General features: G+C 45.3%; 1 protein-coding gene across 4 annotated transcripts in view; it reads right to left on the bottom strand.

Annotated features, from left to right (window-relative positions):
- Positions 1-22,052, bottom strand: part of NINL (ninein like) — a 441,695-nt gene that overhangs the window by 75,608 nt on the left and 344,035 nt on the right. For 2 of the 4 annotated variants that reach the window (XM_085612328.1, XM_085612330.1), the window contains one exon: positions 13,362-13,490. The exons of the other annotated variants lie outside the window; for them this stretch is intronic. In XM_085612328.1, the coding sequence (XP_085468454.1) occupies positions 13,362-13,490 (129 nt within the window). The remainder of the gene's footprint in view (positions 1-13,361; positions 13,491-22,052) is intronic. 4 annotated transcript variants of the gene reach the window in all.

Raw genomic sequence — 22,052 nt, 5'->3', positions numbered from 1 at the left:
CGTACCCGGAGCCGTCAGAGGTCGAGAGAGGGCGCCGACGGAGGTCGTGGAGAGGCACCGGAGGTCGAGTAAGGAGTCACCTGAGGTCGAGGTGAAGCGCGCCGGAGGTCGGAAGTGGAGATCGCACTCCGGAGTCGCCGGAGATCGAGGTGAAGCGCGCCGGAGGTCGGGAGTGGAGATCGCACTCCGGAGACGCCGGAATCTGAGGTGAAGCGCGCCGGAGGTCGGGAGTGGAGGTCGCACTCCGGAGACACCCGGAAGCGGGGAGACCGTGACCCTGCGACGCCGGAAGGCGACATCGAGCCGGAGCAGCCCAGCGACATCGAGCCGAAGCCGCCCAGCGACACCGAGCCGAGGCCGCCCAGCGACATCGATCCGGAACCGCCAGCGACATCGATCCGAAGCCGCCCAGCGACACCGAACCGGAGCCGCCCAGCGACATCGAGCCGGAGCCGCCTCACGACATCGACACGGCGCCGAGCGGAGCCGATCATCGTGAAAAGGGCAGTAAGTGGTAGAAAGGGCATCTGAGGCCCTGTGGAGCCCTAAAAGACCATTCTAGGGGCTAGAGGGGTGTTAGAACCAGCCTGGGAGTGCCAGGGGTGAACTGAGACTGGTGCAGTGACCTCTGTGAGGGGTTGTGTATTTTGGGAGAGCCAGATCCTTAGGTTACCCTTATTCTACCTCAGTTCAGGCCCAGCCTTGACCAATCTAGGTGGGACACCCCCCATGTCATCCAAATGACCACAAGCTGTACTTGGGCATAGTAAAACCAAACTACCTCAGGAAAGTGATGTGAACTGTAATTGTCATTAATTGTGTTATTTAAGTTATTGAAGGTGCTTTATTTATTGACTGTATTTATTGTCTGACTGTATTTATTCCTGCATTGTATTTATTGTCTGACAGTATTTATTAGCCATTTGTATTTATTGCACCCCTATTTATTCCTTGCTTATTTATGAACTGATCCTATTTATTGAAACCCCACTGTGGTATTATTTAGTTGACCTGCTATTTTCAAGAAAAGTCTTATGGTATTGTATGTATGTTTTGAAACCTGCAACTAAGAGAAAATAAGATAAAGACAAACTACTTTCTTTCATAATTTTTACGGTATAGTGTCGTTTTTGGAACGGATGAACGCATGGTTATTGTGAGGGTGTGACGTACGCTTAACACGGTGCCTGACCCCCAACCGCTCGAGCCAAGCTACCATTGTGCTGGGAACCTGGTGACTGCTAACCCGGTTGCCCGGTTTCCAACACTCTCTATATAGGTTTCTTCAATAAATAAATACAGTAAATAAATAGCTATCAGCTTCAGGAGGCTTTGGAGGTTTCTACTTCTAGACTCTAGTGATTTCCTAAGATAATCAAAACCAATGTTCCCCATATATCCTCCCAAGTTCAATATGGAAGCATCAATGACAATAGTTACCCAAGGCCATATATGCCTGAAATGCTCTCCTATTAGAAGGTTCTTTTCTCATGTTAGCACAGCACGTCTGCATACATCTCATTGGAGATGTGTGCTATGCAGCTCTGCACCCCACCATGCCAGATTCCAGTGCTCCCTAGGGTCACATTGTAGATATCTCACCTCAGGCCAACCTGGAGGGAAAAATGGATGGTCATTACTCTGAGCAGCTACAGGGCAATTTTTAGCCCCAATCTAGGATGGAACAATTGAACCGAATGAAGGGTGGTCAACAGGCATTCCACAGGGCTACTGTAATAAGTAGAGTCATTGCTGATAACTAGACTACCAACTTTGCTACAGTGAGGGAAAATCTTCACAAGTAGAATGCTATGGTTAGAAAGGTAGCCATCAAAGAGACAGAATGCACTGCTAGCTAGTCATCTAAAGAAGAGAAGACATGGTGACTGCCATTTGCATTCATTTTGTTTAACACCCTTGCAATGATATATGGCTGAATATGCTCTTTGCCAACCTCAACATTACCAACACAAACGTGTCTTCCTACAGGAAATTGTTTGTGAAACTTAAAAACAAGACATTATGGCTAACTCGACCATTGTGCTTCTCTGAGACGAGAAGATATCTGGTTTAACGGAAAACACATCCATGAGGAGGTACCTGTAGTGTTTGCCTCCTCATTCGGGAGTTTGAGATGGAAAAGGAAGGAGATAGATTCTGGCACAGTTTACAAATGGGTGGATTACAGAACTAAACAGTCTGTATAATCCATTGGTGCAAGACCCTACACCACACTCCTCTAAACAAAAGTCATTCCCTGCCTCCTCCCACACAGATGGTTTGATCTCTGAAGAAAACCACATTAATGTTGTGTTGCTGCAACACTGGCCATTAATGGCTGTTGAGGCACTGCAACTGCTAATGGCTCTATGTCTCCTCCTTGGTAACCTTCCTGTTCTTTGCATTTTTTGTCATGTCAACCTGAATTCTCCTCACTAGTGTGGACCTTGTGCTTCAGTAGATATCTAGATATCATAGAAGACATCCATGGTGGCACCCGAATCTGATTGCCACCAGAGGGAGCCAAATCGTGACCATTAGTGGAGGAGGAGCGACGGCCAACAGCATCCAGGTCAAGCCATGCTTGATGCCTTAGCAACTTTAACTGCAAATGAGTGCAAGGGAGCAAGACAACAGCTGGAAAAAATGATTATCGTATTTTGAATAGAGCCAATAGTTTTGGGTTAGTTGTGGAAAGATATAGCACCTCTAAAGTAGCTTTGGTTCCTCTTTAGAAGATCATGACAACTTCAGTGGTGAATGTGCATAATAGTCGGTAAGTGGAGAGAATACCTGGGAGAGATAAGAAGTTAATTTGGGGGGAGGGGGGTGTAAATGGTCCACTAAGAATGATAAAATATGACATTTTTGTTTTTATTTGTAGGTGTTTGGTTTGTCTCCCGAATTAGCAGTGATTAGCAACAAAGAACCACCGTTGCAAATTAAATTGGCTACACAGCAGAGGGAAGGCTATCAGTGGACCTCAAAAAGGGAAGCTAGAATAACCAGAAGTATGTGTGCTAGAGATATAATGGATTCATGGCTCTTATGGGATGTAAAATTGTGTAATTGGTTGTTTACTTGTAGGGTTGTGTTTTGGCTTTGACGTAAGGAGCAATTAACTATAAATAAGAGAGTTGTTTGTAACTGCACACTAAAGTATCCTGGTAAAGAAGACAGAGGATAATTGCATAGATAGTGTATTGGTATAGGTGAATAGCAATGAGCTGCTCACTGGATAGTAACAGGGTTTTTGTAGGTTTATTGATCTTTATAAGGACCCTGTATGAAGGGAGTACTAAAGTATTATTTTGTTTATCTAGCATGAGGGACCACAATCAATGGTCTGGAGCAATTAAAAATGCTTATAATAAGGAGACCCATTTTTAGATTTGGCAGATGGAAGAATATTTGAAAAAGAATCTTTTGTATTCATATGAGGTGCGTGTTGGAATAAGCAAGAGGCTCACTTAGACATGTACCAAATTATTAAACCTTATCAACCCACGAAAAAGGGAATATGATAATCATAAAAAATCTATAATGGTGTCATTATATTTTGCGTACTGTGGGATAGATTTCAAACTCTCCATCCATCCCTTTGTGAATTAGAGAAAATGCAGTAAGAGCGATTTTAAAATGTATTCAAATAAATGACTCTGAATGATGACTTTGATAGGGAAGATATAGTAAAAGTTTAACCTATTTGTAGGCTCGTCAATATAGGAGATTAGAAGCCCATCTGGCGAGCGGACAGCGTGGCTGGTCTGCAGTACAGTAAAGGCTAGGATAGATATGGCTGAATACATTTTAAGTATAAAGTGCATTAATTTTATGGCCCTTGTAATATATAAAGGAAGCGGGAGGAATGAATAAGATGACAAAAGTATGATTATAATGTTTTATAATGTGATTGGTCACAATAACTTTCATATTTTCAAAATATATGAGTTGTTTGTAATACAACTCAATAACGGTTTTTCAGAAATGATTCTTTCATATTGATATTTGGTCGTTTTTGGTCCATCATCATCTGAAAGGGAAGTATTACATGTTCGCTTACCAAATTGGTGGTGGTTTGATTCTGTGCCCTGATACCATGTGGACAGTGAGGACTTTGGCTTATTTTGTATCTTGCACGGGGCATGCTCCACTGCTTGAGAAGTAGCCCTACTACACTTGTCTCTACTCACCCGCACGTCAATATGGAAAGCAGGACCAAGAACTCCAACTTTGTACCACAAAGCACCCGAATAATTTCAAGGTGAATGCTCCTGCTAAAATAACAAGCTACTTGCGTCTCACCCCCCAAGTACTGTACCTAGCTGGCTTTTATGGGACTGGACACAGGCATGTCAGTGTTTAGAGTAGGGATTGAACACCAACATAAAAAGTGACATTTTCTGAGGAAAAAAAGTTGTAAAAACTCTAAAAAGCTTCAAAGAGAAGTCACAAAAAGACGAAAGCTCCAGCTTTGGGCATCTCTAGCACAAAGAAAAAAGGTAAGACTCATGATGTGGCTCAGTAGCTGCAGCCCTTCCGCTCCAACTAGGGCCCATTGCTGTGACTGAATACTCTTCCAGATCCTGTCTGATGCCTGGGAATACTGCAAAGGAAGATGGTTATCTAAAACATAGGATGTCTGTAATAATTATGCTCTTCCTGCTTCCTTTGCAAATTTACTGCCACTGAGTCTATCGTTGAAAAAACAATCCTGTAATAGAAAGGCCATCTGTGTTTTGTCATTTTCCCCTCAAATATTGCCATATCATGCAAGATACTGCAGTGCCCTTGCTCCATATCTCGATCCCTCCTCCACACCATCCTTCTGCACAAAGCATCGCCTTGGATTGTATGCAGCTTCAGTAACGCACTGGAGAACCACTGGGTGAAAAACTCCTCCAACATGCTATCTTTTATCTACCAAAACCACAACCACTCATGCAGCTCTATTCTATTTGGTAGTGCCATTCAAGACTCTTCAATGAAACAAACTTAGTACTTATCATTGGGCCGCTGGCTGAAAATGTCTGATAGGAATGTATGACGGAATTCCGCATGCGTTTTTCACACGCCTTAGAAACTCTGTAATTTGAACTAATGTGTCTTTAGCATGCATTTGTGCTGCAAACAAGTCATTTTAACGACTTGCCTTAGGGGGTGCTGGATATTGGAATAGTTTAATTTAATATTTCAACTCCAGTCTGCGCAACAGTAGGGAAGGTGTTGGATTTTAATTCCAACACCACTCCACCATTTCTTCCCCCCTAAAGCAAGTTGTTGTAACGACTAGTGTGCAGAACGAATGTGTGCTAAAGACGCATCTGTTCTGTTGCCAGCGCTGTGATGGTACAGAGTGATTCCGCTTCATCCTAAAGGACGTTTGCTGTCAGATAGCAGTGGCAGTTCAATCAGCTACAGAAGGTTACTAGCAGATCACATCTATTAATATGAGGGTAGTCTCAGGCTAGCGGGGAAGGCCATCTTTGGCAACACACATTTTATAATACATTTGGATTCACAAGAAAATGTGGTGATTTGTTTGAATACCTAAATTAATTATTTTGTGTAACACTATATATGTATTTTTGTTTTGAAGGTTCACTAATCATGTCAAGGTAGATAACAAATAGGAGTGCACATTATAGTAGCCAGACCCAGAAAGGGGACTAAAAATCACTCATGCCTCCATGTCTTTAATCCACAACTTCACACTAGAGAGACCAACCATGAAGTAACATTAGTCAAAAGGCAATAGGCTCACTATTCCAATAGGGAAGAGTCTTAAACGACCTTTAATCTGATCTTAATCTGGAGAAAACAGCATTGGCCCCAGTTTCAAAATAGCCAATTAATGGCTTGACTCTCTCCTGCGTGTTGAGATAAAACACAGCAACATTTAAATCCTGTTCATGCACAAATACACATCTTCTAATTCTAAAGTACTGGATGAAAACAGGTGGACACACAGGCCACAGCTACATACAGTCACCAAGAGTGGCTTGGCATGAGGGTTCTTTAAAGAAGTATTGTTCCCTTATGAGGCTATTCTTTCAAGAAAATAAGGATAATGTTACTTACCCAGCAAGCATCTGTTCTTGGCATGTAGAGCTGTAGATTCACATGCGTTGCATACTCTGGATGTTTGCAAGTTGTTTTTCTTCGAAGAAGTCTTTTCAGTCACGAGGTAAGGTGACTCCTCCTTTCAGTGACAGCGCACATGGTCATCAACTCCATTGTTAGATTGTTTTCCCACAGACGGTGAGAATGGAGTTAGTAAGTGTAGAATAGAGATGTCCATGTGTATATATATAAAGTGAGAACTGCAACAACTACAGGTACCCAGGGAGGAGGTGGGCACGTGATCTACAGCTCTACATGCCAAGAACATATGCTTAATGGGTAAGTAACATTATCCGTTCGAGGCATGTGAGCTGAAGATCACATGCTTTGCATAGACTATACAGCAGTATACTTCCAAAGAGGTGGCTAACCTGTATTTATTGCAGTTGTCTGAAACAGTTTTTCAAGTACTGAGTGGCCTACATTAGCTTGTTGCCTTGCTAACACATCTACACAATAGTGATTGGTGAATGTGTGTGGTGTAGACCATGTTGCTTCCTTACAGAGGCCAGCTAGGGGAATATTCCCTTAGAAGGGCATAGTAGCCCCTATCTTGCGAGTGGAATGCGCTCTGGGGGTATTATTAATTAAAAGTTATTTTCGCTTTCACATAACGTGTCTGTATACATTTCACAATCCATCTTGCAATACCTGATTTAGATATGGGATTGCCTTTGTGTGGTGGCGAAAAAGCAACAAAAAGCTGCTTTGTTTTGCGAAATTCTTTTGTTCTTTCCACATACTACAGTAGAGCTCTTCTAACATCAAGTGTGTGAAGCGCTCGTTCTGCTACAGAATCAGGTTGAGGAAAAAACACAGGTAACTCAACTGATTGATTGATATGAAAAGCAGAAACAACTTTAGGAAGAAATTTAGGATTGGTTCACCGACCACTCTGTCTTTGTGAAGCTGAAAGAAAGGCTCTTGTATGGTTAATGCCTGGAGTTCACCAACTCTCCTTAGTGAAGTCATTGCGATGAGAAAAGCAACCTTCCCTGAGAGGAATTGTAATTGACACCAGTGCATTGGTTCAAATGGTGGACCCATTAGCCTTGTAAGGACTATGTTTAAGTTCCATACTGGTGCAGATGGGACTCTTGGATGTATCTCCCTTTTTAATCCTTCCATAAAGGCTTTAGTCACTGGTACTCTGAATGGAGATAAGTGTTGTCTGTTTTGTAAGTATGCAGCTACTGCTGCTAGATGTAAGCGAATGGATGTATAGACTAGTCCAGATAGCTGTAAATGTAACAGACAACAGATGATGTTCTGCACAGAAGCATCACGAGGATTGATATTGTTATTGTTACAATAGATAACAAACCGTTTCCATTTTGCTGCATAAAATGCCCTGGTAGTAGGCTTTCTAGCCTCTTTTAGGATATTCATACAGTCTGGTGGTAACTGTAAATAACCAAACTCTATGACTTCAGGAGCCAGATCGCTAGGTTGAGTTCTTTGGGATTTGGATGCCTGATTTCTCCATGGCTCTGAGTGAGGAGACTGGAGGTGAGATGCAGCTTTTGGTGTGGAACTACTGACAGCTGCAGCAGGGTGATGAACCAGGGTTGACATACCCATGTGGGAGCTATGAGAATCAGTGTGAGGGATGTATACCTGAGCTTCCAAACTACTAGCGGAATGAGTGGGAGAGGCGGAAAAGTGTAAGCAAATGTCACTGAACAGTTCATCAATAGGGCATTGCCTTTGGAGAGCGTGTGTGGGAACCTGGAGGCGAAGCATGGGCATTTCGCATTTTGTGCTGTGGCGAACAGGTCTATGTGAGGAAATCCCCATTGCTGAAAGTAGGGGAGGAGAACTTGGGGAGGAAGGTCCCACTTGTGGGTTTGCTGCCTCTGTCTGCCGAGAAGGTCTGCAATCTGATTGTTTACTCCTGGAAAGTTCTCTCCCAGGAGATGAATCTTCTGGTGTATAGCTCATTTTCAAATGGCTTGTACTAGGCATGACGGTTGGAGAGAGTGTGTGTCCCCCTGTTTTTGTATATAGTACATAGCTGTCATGTTGTCAGTGTGGACTAGGACAGTTTTGCCTATGAGGTGAATTTGAAAGGCTCTGAGTGCTAGAAACGATGCTAGCAGCTCTAGGTGATTTATATGTAGACTTTTGTGCTTTAGACTCCACAACCCTTGGATTGTGTGATTGTGTAAGTGAGCACCTCAACCAGTGAGCGATGCATCTGCTGTTAGCACTGTCTGTGGAATAGGTTCGATGAAGGGCCACCCTTTGGATACATTTTGTGGGTTCCACCACTGCAGAGAGAGATGGGTGCAGCCATCTATCAACACTAGATCAGTGAATTGACCCTGCGACTGGTTTCACTGCCTTGCTTAGCATTCTTGAAGGGGACGCATGTGAAGTCTTGCATGGGGAACGATCACAATGCAAGACGCCATCATTCCTACCAGTTGCATGAAGACTCTTGCTGGTAATGATTGGTTGGGTTGAAACTGAGTGAGAAGGGACTGAATACAGAGAATTCTGGCTGCATTGGGAGAGGCTAGAACTGTTTAAGTGTCTATTGTGGCTCCCAGATAGGTTTGTTTGTAGGCAGGCTGCAGATGAGACTTCAGCGCATTCACTGTAAACCCTAGTTGGTGTAGTAAGTGAATTATGGCTAGAGTGTGTTGGAGACACTTCTAGTAACTGCTGGCTTTGATGAGCTAGTCATGCAGATATAGGAATACATAGATGTCCTGTCTTCTCAGATGAGCTGCAACTACTGCCTGGCATTTGGCAATACTCTGGGAGCAGTGGTGACTTCAAACGGTAGTACTTTGAATTGGTAATGTTGACCCGCTATCACAAATCTTTGATATTTGCTATGAGCGGGATGAATTGGAATGTGGAAATATGCCTCTTTTAAGTCTAGAGTAGGCATAAAGTCGCCCTGATGTAGAAGTGGGAGCACCTGTTGAAATGTCACCATGTGGAAATGTTCTGACAGTATGTAGTAGTTTAGTTCTCTGAGGTCCAGAATAGGGCTCAAGGAGACGTCCTTTTTAGGAATTAGAAAATACAGGGAGTACTCACCTGACCCCTGATATTGAACGGTACAGGCCCTATGGCTCATTTTAGCAAGAGAGACTGGGCTTCCTGTTTGAGCAGGTGTAAATGTTCTGGTGACATTTTGTGAGAAAGAGGTGGAATGTTTGGAGGATTGGTGGCAAGCTCCAGGCAATAACCATGTTGAATAATTCCTAAAACCCATTTGTCTGTAGTTATGGATTGCCAGATGGGGAGGAATTGTAGAAGACCCCCAGACAGGTGTTAAATGATCGAGGGGAAGGGTAGGCAAGTCACTGCTTGTTTAGGGGATGGGAAATTACGTGGTGTGGAACCCTTGCCCCTACCTTTACCATTGTTACCTCCGTATCCTCCTCTAAAGAAGCCTCTTGAGGTTGAAGATTGATTGTTGTCTTTGTACGAGGCAGCAGAATTGTCTGAGAATGTGGTCGTGGACCTCCCACGGTAGAAGGAGCAAAGAAAGGAGCAACGATTTGAAGGAAACTATAGGGCTACCATTGATTTAGCTACCTCAGTGTCTTTTTTCATTTTCTCCATTGCCTGATCTACTTCTGGCTCGAAGAGATGCTTTTTATCAAATGGAGTATTTAAAATGGTTGTTGGACTTCAGGTTTTAATCCGGAAATCCTTAACCAGGCGTGCCTCCTAAGTAACACTCTAGTGTTAATCTCTCTAGCTGCGGTGTCAGCAACATCTAAAGAACATAAAATAGAGGAATTGAAGAGGAGCTTTCCTTCTTGTACTAACTCCTGAGGTTTAGCTTTGTGCTCATCTGGGAGATATTGGAGCAATTGCTCCATTTCGTCCCAGTGCGCTCTATCATACCTGGCTAATAGAGCCTGAGTGTAGGCCTGGGCAGCTACTCGCTTACCAGAAGCATCTAATAATTTTGACTCTTTGTCAGGAGGGAGGGGGTTCATCCCTGAAGTTTGTGAATTGGCCCGTTTACGGGCATTAGAGATGACCAGCAAGTCTAGTGGTAACTGCCCCTTAATCAAGACTAGGGGTGGGCGGAATTTGCGGAATTAACCTTCGCAAATTATCGCGAGAATGTTTAAAATTATCGCAAACAAGCAGAACTATCGCGAAGATGCGGAAGTTTTTTTCCGGCATGTTCGCGAGATTTTCTGCATGGTTGCGGGTCGCCAACTTACCCATGTGGTTGCTTGCGGGCGCGGCCATCTTGTTTTGAGTTGTTCTCGCGGTGCATGATCGCGAGAAGAAAGACGTGATCGCGCGACGCATGACGTCACTGCGGGCGCGAACTGTCGCGAGACAGCGCAAATGGCTAAAAACAATACAACATCTCATGGAGAACGCGACCGGATCAAGAAAACTTGTCGGCGAACGCAGGGATTCAGGTAAGGCGATCGCGCGCGCGCGAGAATGTATCATTTTACAGCGCGAGCAAGAAACAAATTATCGCCAAGCTGCGGAAACCGGAATTTTTGACATTTTCGCGCTCTCCGCGGAACGCAAAAATATCAAATTATCGCAATTTCCGCGAACGGAACGAAATTTTTGCCCAGGCCTAATCAAGACTGGATCTGACGGAGGAGGCTTCTAATTTTTTGTCTATTCTGGGAGTGAGAATACGAGCACGAACAGGGTCCTTAAATAGATCATCGGCATGTCTCGTCATACCTTTGAGCAAAAGGAGAGTCTGACTGGATCTATGTGTACTACTGAGAGTTTCGAACAAGAAATCCTCTTCTAGGGATTCTTTATGTAGTTGTACCCCATGATATTCTGCAGATCTAGTCATTATAAATACCCTACATTGTCTTCAGGAGGGGAAGGCTTTGCAGGGTAAAGGTCTGGGTCATTGTCAGTAGGTGAATCAGTATTGTAGTCTTTCCAGGGATCTACAGCTAAATGGGTATCTCCATCATCATGAGGCTGTGGTGGTGGAGAGTTAGTTGGTGTGATAAGTAAATGTTCTAATGCTGAAGAAGGTGGTGAATGTGTAGGGGAACAAGGTGGGAGGAGGATGAGAGGGGCTAGTACCAACATTCTTCCTCTTTAAGGGAATCATATAATGTATGTCCTCTGACTCAGGTTTGCACTTCTGAGGCAGTTTAGTAAGAAGATGTCCTGTATCAGGATTAATGTAAAGTTCCTTTTGTTTTGGGTTCGATTTGGGAGGTGGGACGTCAAAAATTGGATCCTGCAGCGGCGAAGGATTATTTTTCGGTTTCGGGGTGAAATGACTTTTCAGCGCGGAAGATTTGGGTTCCGAAGCCATTTTCGATTGCGGAGTCAAGGGTTTTGACTCCGGAGCAGTGTCCAGCTTCAAGCCCGAAGGTTTCAGCTCAGTGCCTGACTTTGGCCGACTCGATCCCGAGCCGGAAGGCTTAACAATATGTTTCGGTGCTGAGCCGGGAGCGGGCGCTAGAAACATCTTCTCGGTGCCGACCATGGCCGGAAGGCGGAGATGGAACTGAAGGCTTTTTTCTGGTCTGAATTGGATTTTGGGACAAGAGGTGTTCGGTACTCACGGGACGTTGACATTGCGGTATGTCGTCTTCCATCTCGAGTCCGATTCCGGAATAGATACAGGTTCTTCCTGCTACTCTTTGACCCCTTGTGTATCGAATTTGTCCTGCTCTGAACCTTCACCGAAGATGTCCGGCGTGTATTCGATGGTCTGGCTCTGCATTTCACGACGTCGAGCCCGACTATCACGTAGCGTTTTCTTTGATCGAAACGATCTGCACGCGTTGCAGTCCGGTTCGTTGTGCTCTGGAGATAATCACAAGTTGCACACTACATGCGAGTCGGTGCGCGGATACTTTGCGTGGCACCCAGGACAAAATTTGAATGGAGTCCATTCCATCGAATGCGAGGTGGAGCGACGCGGTTAGGTCCTCCCACGAGTCTTTCGATCAAAATAGAAATTTTCCCCAACCAATACGATACGGGTAGAAGTGGGATAAGCGTACGAAATAATACCGACGAGGGTAGAGTGGATTGCGCACCGAGGGGTACCTGAAGAACAGTTTCGAACCAGAGCACAGCAATACACGTCCGAACCAGATGGCGGAAAAATAACAATCTAACAATGGAGTCGATGCCTATGCGCACTATCACCGAAAGGAGGAGTCACCTTACCTCGTGACTGGAAAGACTTCTTCGAAGAAAAACAACTTGCAAACATCTGGACCCAACACTAGATGGCAGGAGTATGCAAAGCATGTGATCTACAGCTCACATGCCTTGAACACTTAATTTCGTTTGCTGAGACAAAAAAACCTACTTGGTTTATCTTGGTAATAAAGAAACTACAACTGAATTGTGCCACCTGTATGGCATTACCAGTTTGTGCTTGGAAAAATACTTGGGCTTTGGCTCACAACTAGTCAGAAAGTGAGTCTTTAACTCCTTCCATGCTCATGACGAGCTGAGCTCGTCATGAGTCACAGTGGAGCTGTGCTCATGACGAGCTGAGCTCGTCATAACGGCCACGGCCCACCCACGCGCGATAAATTCCCCACCTGTGCGGGAGAATTAATCAGTGGGCGGGGTCGTGACGAGCTCAGCTCGTCATGAGCACAGCTCCACTGTGAGTCATGAAGAGCTGAGCTCGTCACGAGCACAGCGGCGCCGCGGACCCACCCCCCACCCGCACCGTTGGGGAATTACCCCCGCAGCGAAGGGGTCAAAGGGTTTTGCTGTGTTGCCTTTTACATGCAGCTATCCTTCTCAGAGAAAGACTGCAATACACCCCTTTCACAGATACAATGTGCACACCTTTCAATGTCTGCTTGTTGCCAGAGTGGGAATGCTGCCTACATTAAAACATAGCAGACTTGAAAAACTCCAGTAGTTTTTATTAAATCACCAGACATAACCCAAAATGTTCTGGTCAGTTATAGTTCTTGAAGTAGCAGCTTGTGAGCAATGCTAGAGGACCCAAACCCCCAGACTTGCAATATAAGTCACTTCAACTAGTAAGGGCATCCAACCTATACAGCACAATCAATGACTTAAAATGAGGTCAACTTATAAAAATCATGTAAAAATGACCAGACAGGACAAGCTTTTCTAACGTTTGAACCTTTTATTAAAAAAATTGTATAGAGCTTTCCAGAGGTCCATTGTTGTTTAGTGTCTAACACTCATAAATTCTAAAAGGTAATGAAGGGTGCCAATTACTGCAGCAAGCACCTATCTATCAACAGTGGCATTCTCACCCTGCAGTCTGGAACACGACATTGGCTCAAGCAGTATTCTGGTCTTGCGCTTGAGATATCATCCCATAAATGAGGCAATGGGCCTTTGGTCCCCAGACCCTTTCCTGATGTTGTTTCAGCATCAGTTCTCTGCAGGAGTAGTCAAAACAGAAGAGATGGGTTAGATCCACTTCTATAGAGAACCAACAATGTCTGCCCCAGCTGTTCAGGAGCATCAATCTGTTTTCTTCTGCAGCTACGGTCACCTCTCCATGATTCCCTACCACCCTTTAATCTGATCTTCTTTTACTCCATAAGAGGCAGTTTACCACTACCATAGAAATTAATTAATCTCACCTAGATCCTACTGGTCCTCAGACATTGTCTGCACTTCCCTTTTTCATGGTCCAGATGAAGAGTCACTCCTATTTGCTCCCCCCTTACAGCTTCTTTTCAATATTCTTAATTCAACTTCCATAGCATTATATGCTATTTTCAAATGCTTTGGGCATCACCACGCCTCCCTGCCAGAACCTCCATGTATCCTGTATTTTATTGTGACACCATGCTAACCTTTCAGGGGTCTGAACATGCTCTATTAGTTCTTCCCATCACTGTTTGTGTTGAAAGGACAGTGGACACCTGCTTTCCAGTGTGACTTACACTCTAACCACATGTTTGTTCTGTTGAGAATCAATCAGTGGACTTCGGATTATAAATGCCATCTGTTAACCCAGTGAAGATATTCAGGCAGGAAACAACTCCTATGTGATGCGCCATGTCAACCTTTTTAGGTGCCCAGAGTGCATTTAAGTAAAGCATCAACATGCACAATTAGATAGTTCTCATTTCCTTTCTATTGCTATTCACAAACTTTGTGGAGAGGTGAAGCATTTGTCTGTAATTTTGAGGAAATAAAAAAGTTAAAACACTCACTGAGTATAAGGAATATGCTACTTACCGGTATGGATCTGTTCTTGGCATGTAGAGCTGCAGATCTACACACTGCATAGATCGCCATCTGGTGTTGGGCCCGGATGTTTGCACTTGTTTTTGTCTTGGAAAGTCTTTGGAAGTCACAAGGTATGTGACTCCTCCTTTGGATCATAGTGCACGTGGGCTTCGGCTCCATCCTCAGATTGTTTTACGCCAGCAGGGAAATGATGGAGCTTAGTAAGAAACAGGGAAGAAGCCCATGTGTGGTGTATCCAAATAAGATAATACTGGAACAGAGAAAGGTAGCCGGGGAGGCGGATGGGCGAGTGTAGATCTGCAGCTCTACATGCCAAGAACAGATGCATACTGGTAAGTAGCATATTCCATTCGAGGCATATGATCTGCAGATTACACACTGTGCATAGATTGTAAAGCAGTATCCACCCCTAGCGGCGACCACCAGTATCTGTTGCAGTAGTTTGAAATACTGTTTTGAGTACAGCCTGGCCCACACTAGCTTGTTGTTTAGTTTGCACATCAACAGAGTAGTGTTTAGTGAATGTGTGTGGTGTAGACCATGTAGCTGCTCTGCAGATATCATCTAAAGGAATGTTTCCTAAAAATGCCATTGAAGCCCCTATCTTTCGTGTAGAGTGGGCTTTAGGAGGAAAAGATAATGTACGTTTGCTTTATGGTAACAAATCTGTATGCATTTGACAATCCACCTAGCTATCCCAGAGTTTGATATGGGGTTGCCTTTGTGTGGTGGTGAGAAAGACACGAATAGTTGTTTGGTCTCACGAAAGGGTTTTGTTCTTTCTATGTAGTATAGTAGTGCTCTTTTAACATCTAAGGTGTGAAGAGCTCGTTCTGCAACTGTTTGTGGCTGCGAGAAGAATACAGGCAGCTCTACAGATTGATTGAGGTGGAAGGGAGAAATGACTTTATGGAGGAATTTAGGATTCGTTCGGAGAACAACCTTATTATGATGCATCTGCAGAAAGGGTTCCTGAATAGTTAGTGCTTGTAGTTTGCTAACTCTTCGTAGAGAAGTAATGGCTACAAGGAAAGCAGTTTTCCATGTTAAGAATTGTAGCTCACATTTATGTAAAGGTTCAAATGGAGGTCCTATTAGTCTTGTGAGAACGATGTTCAAATTCCACAAAGGGGAAGGTGGCACTCTGGGGGGAATTATTCTTTTGAGTCTTTCCATAAAGGCTTTTATGGCAGGTACTCTGAAAAGTGATAGGTGTTGTCTATTTTGTAGATATGCTGCTATGGCAGTCAGATGCAATCTGATGGAGGTATAGGCTAGGTTGCATCTTTGGAGGTGTAGTAAGTAGCCTATGATGTGTTGGATAGACGCATCTAGGGGATTGGTGTTATTGGTATGGCAGTATACCACAAATCTTTTCCATTTGGCTGCATAGCATGTTCTAGTGGTAGGCCGTCTAGCTTCTTTGATGACGTTTATACAGTCAGGAGGAAGGTTAAGGTAACCGAATTCTAGGATTTCAGGAGCCAGATCGCTAGGTTGAGCTGAGCTGGGTCTGGGTGTTGGATTTCTCCATGGTTCTGGGTTAAGAGGCGTGGAGAGAGGTGTAGTTTTTGGTGTGGAACTACTGAGAGTTCCAGCAGTGTGGTGTACCATGGTTGTCTGGCCCAAGTTGGAGCAACTAGGATGAGCGTTAATGAGTGTTGCTGTAGTTTGCGCACCACTAGTGGAATGAGTGGGAGAGGCGGAAAAGCGTACGCCAATCTGCCTGACCAGTTCATCCATATTGCATTGCCTTTGGACAATGGGTGAGGATACCAGGAGGCGAAGTTTGGGCATTTGGCGTTTTCTTGGGTGGCGAAGAGGTCTATCTGTGGTTGCCCCCCAGTCAGAAAAAACAGTTGAAGAACTTGTGGATGAAGTTCCCACTCGTGGATTTGTTCTGTTTGATGACTTAAGAGGTCGGCTATTGTGTTTTGGACTCCCGGGACATGTTGGGCTAGGAGAAAAATGTTCTGAGGTATAACCCACCTCCATATGCTCTGTGCAAGTTGAGAGAGCTGCAGAGAGTGTGTCCCGCCATGTTTCTGGATGTAATACATGGCTGTCATGTTGTCGGTGCGGACTAAGACAGTCTTGCATGATATATGTTTTTGAAATGCTTTCAGGGCTAGGAAGATGGCTAGTAACTCCAAATGGTTGATGTGGAGTAGTTTTTGTTGAGATGTCCACCTGCCTTGCATGGTGTGATGTAGTAGGTGTGCTCCCCAGCCGGATTGCGATGCGTCCGCTGTTATGACAATTTGAGGAACTGGCTCGAGGAACGGTCGCCCTTTGGAAAGGTTTTTGGTGTTCCACCACTGCAGAGAGCGATGGGTACGACCGTCTACCAACACCAGATCTGTTAGCTGACCTTGAGCCTGGTTCCATTGGCGTGCTAAGCACTCTTGGAGAGGACGCATCTGGAGTCTTGCATGAGGTACTATGAATATGCAAGAGGCCATCATCCCTATGAGTTGCATGAACACTCGAGCTGGCAGAGAGTGTTGCGGTTGGAATCTGGTGAGAAGAGCTTGCATGCTTGCTATTCTGGCGGGACTGGGATAGGCGAGCGCTCTTGCGGTGTCTATTGTGGCACCGAGGTATTGTTGCATGTGGGACGGTTGGAGCTGGGACTTGGGGTGATTTATTATGAATCCCAGGTCGTGAAGTTGTTGAATAGTGGCGTGAGTGTGTTGTACACACTTATTGTACGATTTGGCTTTTATGAGCCAGTCGTCTAGGTATGGGAAGACATGTATGTTTTGTCTTCTTAGATGTGCTGCCGCTACTGCTAGACACTTGGTGAACACTCTTGGTGCTGTGGTGACTCCGAATGGGAGCACCTTGAATTGATAGTGCTGACCGTCCACTACAAATCTTAGATATTTTCTGTGAGCGTTGTGAATAGGAATGTGGAAATAGGCGTCATTGAGGTCTAGAGTAGCAAGGAAGTCGCCCTGGGAAAGCAGAGGGAGGACCTGCTGAAGTGTGACCATGTGGAAATGGTCTGAGTGTATGTTTATGTTTAGCGGCCTGAGGTCTAAAATAGGCCTTAGAGATCCGTCCTTTTTTGGTATGAGGAAATAGAGGGAGTAGACTCCCTTGTTTTGTTGGTGCAGTGGAACTGGTTCTATTGCACTCTTTTGTAGGAGGAAGATTACCTCCTGCTTTAAAAGTGACAGATGTTCTTGTGACATTGGATGGTGTTTGGGTGAGATGTTTCGGGGGTAGATGTTAGTTCGAGACAGTAGCCTGATTGAATTATTTCGTGGACCCACCTGTCTGAAGTGATGTTTATCCAGGCAGTGAGAAATTGGTGGAGTCTTCCCCCGACTGGAGTGGAATAGTCAGGGGGAAGTGGAGGGAAGTCATGGGGTAGGTGTGGAGGCAGAGCGGGAGTTGTTATTTTTGCCTCTGCCTTTGCTGTTATTCCCCCTGTAACCACCTCTTTGGTAACCTCTAGCAAAGGTGGATTGTGCGGGAGCTTTGTAAGAGGTGGAAGGGCTATCTGAGGACTAGCCTCGATGGGTGCTTCTGAATGATGAGCGACGAAAGGATCGTCTGGGAGCTTGCGATTGCAAGGCTCCCATAGATTTGGCGGTATCTGTATCCTTTTTCATTTTTCCGAGGGATACATCTACGTTTGGCCCAAATAAGTGTTGCTCATCAAAAGGTTGATTTAGTATAGAACTTTGGACTTCTGGTTTAAAAGCTGATATCAGTAACCAGGCATGCCTGCGCAAAAGGACACTGGTGTTAATTGCCCTTGAGGCGGTGTCAGCAGCATCTAGGGCACAGTGAATAGAGGTATTGGGGATAGTTTTACCCTCATGGATTAGTTCACTGGCCCTGTTTTTGTATTTGTCAGGGAGGTGCTGCATTATGGACTCAAGTTTGTCATAATGTGCCCTGTCATATCTGGCTAGGAACGCTTGGGTGTTAGCAATGCGCCAAATATTTGCTGCCTGTGACGCTGTGCGTTTGCCGGAGGCGTCTAGGAGTTTGGATTCCTTGTCTGGTGGTGGTGCGTCACCTGACGTTGGGGAATTTGCCCTCTTCCTGGCGTTAGAGACTACTAGTGAGTCTAGTGGTGCGGGGCCCTTAATGTATATTGGGTCAGTAGGGGCAGCTTTATATTTGTTCTCTATCCTTGGGTTAATGACCCGAGCCCTGAGCGGGTCTTTAAATATTTCTGTTGCGTGCTTAATGACCCATTTAAGCATGGGTAGTGTTGTGGTGGACCTTTGTGTGCTGTCAAAGGTATCCATAAGGAAATCCTCCTCTACTGGTTCTGTATGTAAAGCCACCCCGTGGTATTGAGCAGCTCGTTGAAGGAGCTGGTTGAAGCCGATATTGTCCTCTGGGGGGGAAGGCCTGGAGGGATAAATATTGTCTTGTCGGGTGTAAGGGACATCTGGGACACTATAATCATTCCAGGGGTCAGGGGAGCCAGTAGGGGTAGGGTCCCCAAGGGGTTGATCATCTGCACCTCCTTTTGCATCGTCTGATGTGTCGTCATCATCTATTGGGGTAGGTGATGGTGTGGGAGAGCGGTGTGGTAGGAGAGGAGGAGGAGGAGGAGGAGGAGGAGGAGGAGGAAGAGGAGAAGGAATCCTTAATGGAGAGGTGGCAAAGTCTCTCTTCTTTGGTGGTGGACCAGGCACAGGGGTGTGTAGTGGTCTTTTTTTGATACTGAGCATTAAATGACCAGTCTTAGGATCCTTCATTTGAGTCTTTTGTGTTGGATCTGGCTGAAAAAGTTCATCTGTGGGAGACAAATCCATCGGTGCCGAGGACTTCGGTGCCGTAGGTTTTTTGGGCGTGGCCTCGGTAGCGGTTCTAGTCTTGGAACCGTGTGGTTTTGCAGTGTCTTTGAGAGTTGGAACCGGGTGCTGTTTTTTCGGTTCCGAGGTTTCCTGTTTGGAAGTGTCGGGGCCTTTCGGTGGTCGGCTTTTAGTGGGCTCCAAGGGTGTTGTCGGTGCCGAAGAGCTGGTGCCGACCTTCGATGCCGAGTGCTTCGGTGCGGGAGCAGCGATCGGCGTGGATGATGTCGAAGACGCCTTTTTCTTCGGTGCCGGAGTTGGCTTGTCGGTACCGAGGGTAGGCTGACTCGAGCCCGAGTCGCATAAAGGCTTTGCAGGCTTCTTTACCGGGCCCAAAGGCGGGGCATGGGAAGCAGTGTCTCGGCGTGCACCCGGGCCCGAAGGTGGGGGTGATATCAAAGCCTTTGTTGAGGGGGTGGGTGGGTCAACGTCTGTACTCACGGCCCTTTGAGCTGGAGTGATGTCTTCAACGTCTGAATCGTCTGCTTCGGAGGCGCTGATGATGGCTTCCTCGACTGGACCCTGCTCCGGAACATCGATGCCCTCTTGAAAGATGTCGTCGGGGATCGAAGATGACGAGCGCGCCATTGTTCTTCGCGCTCGTCGGTCCCGGATGGTCTTTTTGGAGAGGAAGGAGGCACAAGCTGGACAGTCTCTGGCCTCGTGCTCCGGTGAGAGGCAGAGGTTGCACACCTCATGTAGGTCGGTGTGGGGAAACTTCGACCCACATCGAAAACACTTTTTAAATGGCATCCTTTCCATGAGCTGGAGATAAGGCCCTGGTCGGCCCGAAGGCCTTCGTCGACGACCGAAATCGAAGACTTCGAGTGGAAGGGCGCGTGCGGTTGGAAACGCAATCGAAACAATACCGGCGAGATGGGAAGGATCCGAGCTGGAACGCGAGAACACATCCGAGCCCGATGGTGGAAAAAAACAATCTGAGGATGGAGCCGAAGCCCATGCGCACTATGAGCCAAAGGAGGAGTCACATACCTCGTGACTTCCAAAGACTTTCCAAGACAAAAACAAGTGCAAACATCCGTGCCCAACACCAGATCGCGATCTATGCACAGTGTGTAATCTGCAGCTCATATGCCTCGAACATCATTTTTGTCTTGAAGTACTGTATTCAATCTCAGGAAGCAACGCGCCATGAGGACACTAACAATATTGGTTTTGTCGAAGTTGGGGCCTCACAAGAGCTAGGGTACTTTTATAATCTAGAGCTCTATTCAGATAATTTATGCAGGTCAAATTTACTAATTACAAATACATTTCTCTAAATACAAATCACCCGGCCTTAAGTGCATTACTTCGTAATGCTTAGGTCAGTTCACAAACCAAGATAGAAAATATCAAAAGTAATATATAGAAAATTCTACTAAATGTTCTCTGGTGGTGGAAATAGAGACACCAGAGAAGTATTCATTAATGTATGAACACAAAATGAATACTTTGGTCTGGCGAGATTTTGTATAGCAGGAGTTCCAAGGACAAAACCCAACCTACTCAATAGTGCCAGCGTCATCTGCTAAGCAACAAATACCCTTTCTTTGGGGGGAGGGGCACACCTTTAGGGGCTTGTCCTTAAGGAAAATAAACACATGCATCCTTGTAGGTGCAGATAGATTACTGCCACCACCAAGACCATTGTGAAGATCAAAGGTGGTGACATAAGGCCAAAATGAAAATTCAGAATCTCAAACCTTTGTGTTAAAAAACAAAGATATTTTCTGTGGGCTGTAAAAGAGGGAATCCGGAGATTTATATTCTGCATGAAGAACATCGCCATGTATTTGTGTCCTCTTAACCTCACTACAATCGACAACTGAAAGACTATCTTGCACCCTCATTTTTAGTTCTTGCCTAGGCAGCGCTTGCGCGGTCTAATCGAGAGATGCTGTATTCAGGATATGGGCATAAAGCTCCGCCCACTTTCCACCCATCTTTTTAATTGGCTCCTGTCCCTGTACTTTGTAAATGGTGGCTTTTCATTGGTCAATAGGTTTAGTAGTCCCTCCTTAGCGCCGCTTTGTCTCTTCTTGTAACCTCCCATGAGGACACCCACTGTTACATATGTTGTTACTCCCTACCCTGAAATCAGTGCCAGGGTGCCTGTTTCCAGTCCAGAGGGGACATGGCCTTGCAGCTCGGGCTGGACTGTTCCCATGGGAAACAGGGTCAAGACTGATTTGCACATTGCTGGGTCCAAACTGGGGTGGCGTGGCGAGCAAAAAAACGATGGATTAAACCCAGATCTGTGACTGGGGGGTGAATGTTCGATTTGTTCAGCATCCTGTCCATCATCTGTTCTTTTTGCTGGAATGAAAGATTAACCTCAGTCACAAACTATTAAAGGACATTTATAAAGCGGAAGGAATGAGCCAAGTAGGTATCCTGGCAATAGTTGATAGAACTGAATGAGAAAAGCAGTGACTATACAAATATAGAGAATATAACAGTTTTCAGTTTTTGATTGAAAGTGAGGGGATTGGTTTGGGACCTAACAGTGTGAGGAATAATACTCCATAAATCAGGGGACAGGTTCGAGAAGACAAGCCCTCAGCATCATGCTTGGCAGACAGCTGGATCCTTCAGTAATTTGTCTCTATGTCTGGTAAACTGGGAGCCTGGACAGCCTCTGAGGGAGACAATCTTCCTCTATAGGGGCAATCATAAGAATTGTTGCCTTCAACCCCAGCGTGGCCACAGAAGGTGGTACAATGGACGTCAGTGACAGCTTTGAAGGCAACACAATATCTTGTCTTAAAAAAGTTAGTCTGACACACCTTGTCCGTGATGCCAGCTCCAATCTTGAAACCTGGTGGTGTTCCTCACCCGATGTCAGAGGAACAAGCAATACATTCATAGGTAAACCAATCCCAATCGGCAATGATGAACTTTAACATTCCACAA

Source organism: Triturus cristatus, chromosome 6 (assembly GCF_964204655.1).
Source record: "Triturus cristatus chromosome 6, aTriCri1.1, whole genome shotgun sequence".
Lineage (NCBI taxonomy): Eukaryota > Metazoa > Chordata > Amphibia > Caudata > Salamandridae > Triturus > Triturus cristatus.
Note: the sequence above shows the minus strand (reverse complement) of the source record. Positions and strands in the feature narration are given on the sequence as shown.